Genomic DNA, 8,815 nt, shown 5'->3' with positions numbered 1-8,815 from the left:
TTAAAAAAGAAAATTGTTGTCAACTAAAAACCATCAAATAATTTTTTGCTATTATTATCTTTGTTTAGTATTTAAAAAAAGGAAAATTACCATTAAATAATTCTTTTGTGTTCTTCTCTTATTATATTTATATTATTAATTATGATAGATTTTAACACATGTCATCATCTTAAATTTTTAATTGTCATGTGTCATCGTCATGTTAATTAGCAACTTTGAAGAACCAAATTTTATACAATTAAATAATTCTTTTGTGTTATTATCTTATTATATTTATATTATTAAGAAAAAAATTTTAAAAAAGAAAATTATTGTCAACTAAAAACCATCAAATAATTTTTTGCTATTATTACCTTTGTTTAGTATTTAAAAAAAGGAAAATTACCATTAAATAATTCGTTTGTGTTATTATCTTATTATATTTATATTATTAATTGTGATAGATTTTAACACATGTCATCATCTTAAATTTTTAATTGCCATGTGTCATCGTCATGTTAATTAGCAACTTTGAAGAACCAAGCTTTATACCATTAAATAATTTTTTTGTGTTATTATCTTATTATATTTATATTATTAATTATGATAGATTTTAACACATGTCATCATCTTAAATTTTTAATTGTCATGTGTCATCGTCATGTTAATTAGCAATTTTGAAGAACCAAGCTTTATATAATAAGAAGATGGTATTGTATAACTGATTTTGGTATTCTTGTCAAGATATGGTTTAATTCGATTTATCATTTCCTATTCATATATAGCTAAATTTAGATAATAGATTGACGACCTGCTGTAACCACTGACTTTTTTTTTAGAAACCTCTGCCACTGACTAATATAATAGAACAGGGTTAAATTTTATATTTACAAAACGTAGTTATAATCGAGGGTCCTTCAAATGTTAACCATGAAAAGGAGCTTGACTGCATCATCATCGTTGGTCGTCCGTGTCGACAAATACAAGGAGATTCCAAATGTTCTACTATCTCCACAAAACCCAAAAAAAAAACAAAATTTGTTGTTCTTTGTACGGAAACAGAAGATTTACCGAGACATTTTAACACATGTAGAAGAATGGTGAAGCGTACATCTTCATTATACCACTAATGAACGGTTCTCCAATCATCCACAGACTATCTGCATGCTCGGGATGCAAGACTTGCACAACTCATCTACGGCTAACCGAACATTCACCATGGTTATCTATCTCCCAGAGTTGAGATTAGGTCTTAAGATCTGCCTAATTAAATAAGTAAACAAGAAGCATGTTTGTATCCTTAAAACATCCGAACCTCTATACATACGCATGTATTAGATTATACAGCGAATGTTTTTAGCTTCTTATGTTGAGAAAGAGAATGAATTAGAAAATAAACCGAACAACACTCTTTTCTCTCTTCTGTACATAAATTTTTATAAATTAAACAAAGGACCAAAATGAGATTAAAAACCAACAAATCTCTCCTCTCTCACTCCGTCTCTTCTACATAAAGTAGCTCAAGGACGTCTTCTTCCTTGATCCTCCTTCTCCATAGAGCTCGTTCCATTGCTGAAGCTCGTTCATGTTCGATGAGTCCGTAGACACACTAGCACATACCTATACATGTATTTAAGATCATTTAGTCCTTTTTCCATCTATATATAAACACAATGCACACAAAACAATTGTTCTTTTCGAGCTACCTGTTCATGTGCAGCCTTGAAATCTGCCATTGTCAGTGGACGAATGTCTGTGCAGCTATACAACGGAGGCGTTGGACGGTTCTCAGCCTCAGCTGCGGTTTTTTCCTGAAGTCAAAACAACACTCAGTATATAGAGAAGGATGAGTTGATAAGTTTAGCAAGTAAATGAGTAAATGTTCAAACTATCTCTAAGAGGTAATTAGGTGTTATATAAAGGATTATTGTTTAGGCAGACGCCTATAACAATGTTTCTAAAAACGTTATTTCGTACAATGATTTGCCGGCAATGATTTTTAAAACAGTGGTAAATGCACTAAGTTGGAAACCTAACCTTCTTTTCTTTCTCCAGTATTTCTCGAATTGGAAGATGTGCCGCAGTTACACAAAGATTCTGCAACCAAATGAGAGAATGTGAGCATTTTACAAGCCAAGGAGATTGAGATTCAATGAGATGAGTACATACCTTTAAGTCACTTCCTGAGTAACCATCTGTCATATTAGCAATCGCTTCTAAATCAACATCAGGTGATATTTCTTCTTTAGAAAGAATAACGCTCAAGATCTTTGATCTGTTAGTCGCATCTGGAAGATTCACCATCAATCTGAAACATAGAAGTATGCAATTCAGCAATAGTTACGACATGAGGAATCATCTTTCATTAAGAGACACAGCACGATGTAGGTTTACCTCCGGGGAAGCCGTCTAATAACTGCTTCGTCGAGATCAAATGGTCTGTTGGTAGCAGCGAGTACCAGAACTCGTTCTCTATCCTTTGTTCTTAAACCGTCCCAGTTTACCATGAACTCGTTCTTCATCTTACGCATAGCTTCATGTTCTCCTGGATTCTCACGTCTTCCCAACATGCTATCCACCTAAATAATAATGTTTTTTCAGCAATCATCAGAGATTAAGAAAATACATAAAAGCTTAGCTTCAAAGTGGCGAAACAGAACATACCTCATCAACAAATATGACACTTGGAGCGATCTTGCTTGCTAAAGAGAAGACAGCTTTAACATACTTCTCTCCCTCACCAAACCACTACAAAGCATTCAAATTGTTAGGTGGTCAAATACAATCTTCAAAAGAAAGCATAAACAAAAGATTCAGACCACTGTTGGAGAGATACCTTTGAAGTAATGCTGGACATTGAGATATTGATGAAGTTTGCACCAGCTTCAGTTGCTACTGCCTTTGCCAGCATCGTCTTCCCGGTACCAGGAGGTCCAAACAACAGGATACCTTTCGTAGGCTGCAGTAAAACGTAATTTATATATTTGACTTCCAGAAAAAGACAGAGAAACAAACCGTAAAGCAATGAAAGGTACCTTAGTTAGCTGGCCTTTGTCAAATAATTCAGGTCTTTGAAGAGGAAGCATCACCAACTCCTTCAGTGTGTCTTTCACATTCTCAAGAGCCCCAATATCATCAAAGGACACACCTATATCGCTAGGGGGAATGACATCTGATAAGAGTTTTTTCTCAAATTCGTTCTCTGTCACAACATCCTGAAACAGCATAGCAAAGAACAACTCTTAGATCCGTAACTTACTAACTTAGAAGAAAAGATATGAAGTTCCATAATAATACCTTGAGGGATTTCTTCAGACTCTTGTTTTCGTCTTGAACGCCATGTAACATCTGCAGGCCATATGTAATGCTGCAACACATGCCAAAGTGTTATTTGCAAAATCTAAGCTGGATTTTAGCTACAGTGTTTCAGTATATACAAGGATGCTTACCTTTCTGCTGAGATAACAAGCTTGTTGTCTTTAACTGTAGGTTCTGCGCAGTTCATAAGATGGTGGCTCAAAGCCCAGCCAACCACTTTCTCAGCACCTAGAACACACATATCAGTAATTGTTTAGTACCAAGGAGTAGATCAAATCATAAAAAAAAATAAGGTATATTAAGAGTCCTACTTTCAGATGGAAGGGTTTGATCTTTGATGGACAAGGTTCCAAGGTCAGGACAATCCAGACGATTTTTAGTGAGGACCTGTGGGGATTTATTAACAAAAAACATTAACAAAAAAAAGAAGCTAGGAACGGTTAGATCGCTGAAGGACTTGTTGAGAAGATACTCACAGATAGGATGCTTGTTATATTAGCCTGAACCTTCAAAAGTTCTGTATCACGGTCAAGCTTCTCCTTCCAGTCCGAGAGCAAAGCCTCATCCTATTATCTCTTGAGAGCATAAGATAATGAAAACAAAAAATAACAAATGTACCAAAGTAAGAAGAAGGTTCAGACCTGAGGTAACTGGATGGAGATTTTGTTAGGAAACAGCCGAGTTATCTGTTTCATGGATTTAGGCGTTTCTTTGCTCCTATCATGCAGTTTACTAAAATTATCCTGCAAGATGATCTCAAAATCAGTTTCAACCTCTCAAAAAGATACAAAGAGAAGTTAAAGTTAGGTCCATACCGGGAATGCAAGATCTAGTAATGCTGTCTGGTTGCCACCAAACTTGGTAAACAAGAAACCTCCAGGGTGTGACTGAAAAAACAACAATAAAAATTTAGTTAACAGTACAGTAAAAACAAAATAGAAGCAGAGAAGATTTTAAATGAGTTTCCTACTTTCTCCTTTCGGCTGTCCAACTGGGTTTGTGAGGCCATGACAACAATATTTTCCGGTAAATTCTCAAACTTGCTCTTCAAGGTTGCATACACATCACTGTTCCCAACCAAAGACTTCTCAATATCTTTCAGGAACAGTATCAACGACCCTCCTTCACTCTCACTAAGTGCGACCTATAAAATAAGTCAAGTGGTCAACAAGTGGATAGAGTAGCACTCCACATAACTGAGAGAGTAAAATATATACCTCAAAGACTTCATTAACGGCGAGTTTGTCAGCATCATCACTGGAGGAACCATCTAACCGAAGTGAGGTAGCTGCAAACACAAAATGATATTAGTAAAAATAATATGATGGGTCAAAGTTGGAAATAGCATACCAGCACAGAAAAAGCCATGGTCTTCTTCACACAGGCCACCAAGATCATTGCCATCTGGTACAGGCCTATCGAATCTAATCCCAACTTTTGATGAGCAGTTGTCTTCAAATGCAAGGAGTACTTTCCCCTGGAAACCTACGGTCGGTCCCCTATTAATAAATACCAAAGAGAAGTGTTAGATCTGAGTTTTGAATCTGTGAAAGACTTCGAAAAAATCGTAAACAATACCTAAGCGGTGGGCCTTGAAGAGAAGAAATAGCAGAAGATGAAGGACCTACATACTTTACTCGGTCACCTAAAAATGAGAAAAATGCAGGTTCAGTAACAGATGAAGATTGGTACACCAAAGAATGTTAAGCAACATGCCTGCTTTAAATATGTAACTTTTAGAAGTTGCTGTTGACACTTCTTGCTTTGGTAAAGCTTGGGAGCTCAATGTTGAGCCACCTGTTATATCAGCGTCCACACTTGAAGTTGGTTTCTTATGCTGCAATGCTTGTGCGGCCTGAACAGCTCGTTTAGCAAGCATAGAGAGCCTCTCACGCCTAGAACCGTCTTTAGAAGATTCGGCTTCCTTTGCGGGTGATCCCTATAGCCATCCAGAAACAGCACAAATCAATGACGGATAAACACTGACAGATATAACATCTTAAGCTATTTGGGAAGAAAAGTCAGTAATACCGCTTAAGACAAACTTGACATGAAATATTTTAATAACTAGATGAAGACCGCGGACTAATATGCATCCAACAAATTTTAATTTTAAAGTTAATTTTTTAAAAAACATTTAAAAATCTTAAAATAGATATAAATTATAATTAATATTAAAAATTATCTAATCTAGAAAATTGATGTATTAAATTCTGTTTTTTTTTGGTTTTTTATTTAAAAGTGTAGCTTTTGGATCAAAAATCTTCTATCCAATAATAACCAACTTGACATGAAATATTTTAACAACTAAAACAACGTTAAAGAGAAAGTAAAGGGAAAAAGGGAATATTACCCCGGGCAACAAAAGAGAGTCAACGATCATCAATTTGGCCCCAAACCTTTTTGCAAGCGCTTTTGCCAACATTTCCTGATATATCTCAGATCCTAAATACAATTCATAAGGTAAAACGTTGTTAGAATAATAGTCATCTCAAACCAAGTACTAATAGTAAAGCCTCATTACCTGCTGGTCCAGAGAGCAAGATACGTGGACATGTAGTAGACAAGTCTGATGCATACTTTGCAAACTTACTTCCAACCTCCATATGGACATACATCGACGCTATCAAAACATCCTTTGTCGTAGCACTGAGGAAAAATTCAGAAATTGTTTAGGCTATAAATCATCAAAACCATCATAGGAAAAAATATATGGTAGAGATATAACATAATGTATATAGCAGCAAGACCTAAGAAAATATGGGAAGTCCTCCAAAGAAACATCTATATCTTGACCATTGAGTACTCCTTCTCGCAGGCTATCCTTAAACGCCTGGCGTCTAGTTGATATGGTAGATGAAAGATCATATTCCTTAAGGAGTTCTCGCACTTCTCTTCTCTCATCCAGCAGTTTGGAGATGCCCCTTAAATCAACTGAAGAAGGTTCCCCAAGGAGGCGCAAGATTGGTCTAATCTCATAACCAGAACCAGGAGCATTTCCATCAGCAGCTTCTTGAAAAGGATCCAATCCACTCCCATCGGCATTCAGATTCTCGTTGGCATCAGCAGTTTTCTCCACAGAAGCAATATCAGCATGATCATTGTTACTATCAGCATCGTTCATCTCGGTATCTGAGACGCAATCGTTGCAGCTGGAAGGTACCACAGGAGCCTCCTGATTCTGCTGCTTTTTAGCAGATTTGGCAATTGGTGGTAGGAGATGGAAGTTGCGGTACTTTGACAGAGATGCTAATATAGAGGCTCCATCAGTAGCTGAGGAGTCTCCTGCTCTTGTCTCAACGTGGACTCCTTTCAGAGGTGCACCTCTAGCTTCACATACAGTCACTGAAGAAGCTCTATCAGGAGCAGCAGCTAGATTTTCATCTTTAAGAGGTTGAAATATCTAGAAATCCGTTAAAGAAAAGTTACCGAGAAACCATTGAATTTTTTTATATGCCCTATCGGCTGATTCAGTCAGCTTTGGACTGTTACCACACTACCTGACCCGAGTTTGGCTACCTGACCCGAGTTTGGAAGAGTTTGGAATGTCTTCCGACTAATGATAAATAACAAGAACATTATAGATAGCATAAAAGCGAATATAATAAATTTTCACACAACTTCATAAAGGATACGTAAGCATGTCTCCCAAAATTGGTGAAGATGACCTCGTCACCACCACGAAGATGAACACAAGTACTTTTCTGGTAACACTTGCCATTCACCTGAACGAGAACTCCGTTCCCTGTTATCTCCAATGTTGCAACAGATGGACCTCCGTGCTGCATAATCATTATGTAAGAAAAAAAGAAGCTTTTGTCCTTTAAGAGACTGAGATAAAAAAAAAAAAGGGGGCAACTAAGATGTACTTACATCCGACTGCTTCAGCTCACACAGGGTGCTGGGCATAGATTGGTCTTTGATAGATAAATCACATCCCCGGCGTCCAACAGTGAATACAGGGCCCCTCATGATACGGTGTGGGTTCTGAAATCACAGAGAAACAAGCATTGGGACAGTTAGAAACAAAAGTAACGTAGTCAAGAGAAAAAAAAAGTATTAAAAGAGTCCAAAACATAACAACAGACTTCTGTCCGGAAAAAAAATAAAAGAACCAGACATGAAGACAACTAAACTCGTTCGGCAAGAACTGAAAGACCAAACTTTTACTAAAAATATTACACGAACTACATACTGCTAAACCGTCAATGCGCAGACTTGTAGACCAGAAAAGTGTCAGACATAACAACATACTTCTGTCGGAAAAATATAAGAGAACCGGACATGCAGAAAATTGATCTGAAAGACCAAAACTTTACTAAAATTATTACACGAACTGCACACTGCTAAACCCTGAAGGCTCAATTCGCAGACTAGTAGATCAAACCAAAAAAAAAAACAATCAGTATGAAACTAAACTTGACACACCTGAGAATACTGAGAGAGTAGCTTCGCCCATGGAGCCTTAGCTCGCTTCTTCCCCGCCTTCGACTTCTCACCATCCGCCACCACTTCACCTAAATCCACAATCAAGACATTAGAAAAAAAAAAAAAAAAACATTAGAAAGGATAATTCTTTCTTGAAAAAAAAAAAGAAATAGACAAAAGCATGAGACAGAACATCAAACCTGCTACTGTAGGTGTCGCCAAGACATCAGCTTCGGGGTTAGCGTCGGCTTCAGGAGAGATCTCCATCACAGGCACATCAGTTAAAACAGGCTTCTCCGCATCCACACCTTGCGGATCAGAGGATCCAAGCTCCGGCTCTCCAGACTCCGATCCAGGATCCGAAACGGGTCCTTGATTCTCAATCGGAACCTCGCTCGCCGACGAAGACCCCGCCGGTTCCGCCGCCGCCGCCTAGGTTATCAAAACATCAGATTCGAAATTAAAAACAAAAAAAAAAAACTCAGATTCGGAACAAGAGCTACGTACAGATTCAATAGCAGCGTCGATCTTGACTTTAGATCGCTTGGTGGGGCGTGGAGACGACGACGACGGTTCAGGGGATGAAGAAGAAGAACAGAAACGCTTGGAAGCGGAAGAGCTACGTCTCGTCTCAACCATATCTCACGATTTTTTCTCAGCCTCTCTTGTTCCCGATAGAGAGAAAGGAGAAGGATAGAGACGAAATCGAGAAAACGAAAAAAAATAATAATCAGAGAGACTTCGTGTAAATGATTACTCCTAAGGTCAATTTATATAACCTGCAGCTTTATTCTACAGATGTAGTATGTATTATGTGTTTGTGCGTTAAATTACATTACTAGTCAAACATAAAAATAACTTGACCGTCTTTATATCCACATTTTAAATTTAATGTTTTCCATTCCAATATATACACGTTCAATTATCATTTCAATGTAAGAGAAAATTTTAAAACTTATTCCATATTTCATTTTGTGTGGTTGATGTTGTATATCTGTTTTTCCAATTAATAAAAATAAAATAAGGCTAAAGTGTAGCTTAACAGTAATCGATGGCTATGATTTGTACATCATAAGTCATTGCAAATCGG

At 37.1% G+C, this 8,815-nt stretch overlaps 1 protein-coding gene across 1 annotated transcript; it reads right to left on the bottom strand.

Moving 5' to 3' along the window:
• Nucleotides 1-1,255: 1,255 nt before the first annotated feature.
• LOC106334864 lies at nucleotides 1,256-8,497 on the bottom strand. Its single transcript, XM_013773246.1, has 27 exons — nucleotides 8,233-8,497; nucleotides 7,926-8,157; nucleotides 7,726-7,814; nucleotides 7,171-7,284; nucleotides 6,933-7,079; nucleotides 6,048-6,700; nucleotides 5,822-5,946; nucleotides 5,651-5,742; nucleotides 5,014-5,236; nucleotides 4,876-4,942; nucleotides 4,648-4,796; nucleotides 4,515-4,585; nucleotides 4,268-4,441; nucleotides 4,113-4,184; nucleotides 3,939-4,040; nucleotides 3,774-3,863; nucleotides 3,609-3,684; nucleotides 3,429-3,525; nucleotides 3,277-3,346; nucleotides 3,015-3,194; nucleotides 2,816-2,938; nucleotides 2,644-2,727; nucleotides 2,374-2,558; nucleotides 2,149-2,287; nucleotides 2,017-2,076; nucleotides 1,686-1,790; nucleotides 1,256-1,599 (listed from the first exon to the last, which is right to left on the bottom strand). Exons 1-27 carry the CDS (start codon nucleotides 8,362-8,364, stop codon nucleotides 1,486-1,488), a joined length of 3,765 nt encoding a protein of 1,254 aa, XP_013628700.1. The 5' UTR covers nucleotides 8,365-8,497; the 3' UTR covers nucleotides 1,256-1,485.
• Nucleotides 8,498-8,815: the final 318 nt, after the last annotated feature.

This window comes from Brassica oleracea, chromosome C3 (genome assembly GCF_000695525.1).
Source record: "Brassica oleracea var. oleracea cultivar TO1000 chromosome C3, BOL, whole genome shotgun sequence".
NCBI classification, from domain to species: domain Eukaryota; kingdom Viridiplantae; phylum Streptophyta; class Magnoliopsida; order Brassicales; family Brassicaceae; genus Brassica; species Brassica oleracea.
The sequence above is the reverse complement of the archived record's forward strand: the minus strand, read 5'-3'. Positions and strand labels throughout refer to the sequence as shown.

What these genes read in the sequence shown, in the direction of transcription:
- LOC106334864 (XM_013773246.1), bottom strand. Translation starts at nt 8,364, where the DNA reads ATGGTTGAGACGAGACGTAGCTCTTCCGCTTCCAAGCGTTTCTGTTCT. An exon ending in ATTTTGGGAGACATGCTTAC is followed by an intron (nt 6,701 to 6,932) that starts GTATCCTTTATG and finishes ACGGATTTCTAG; the next exon opens with ATATTTCAACCTCTTAAAGA. An exon ending in ACTCAGGAAGTGACTTAAAG is followed by an intron (nt 2,077 to 2,148) that starts GTATGTACTCAT and finishes ATTTGGTTGCAG; the next exon opens with AATCTTTGTGTAACTGCGGC.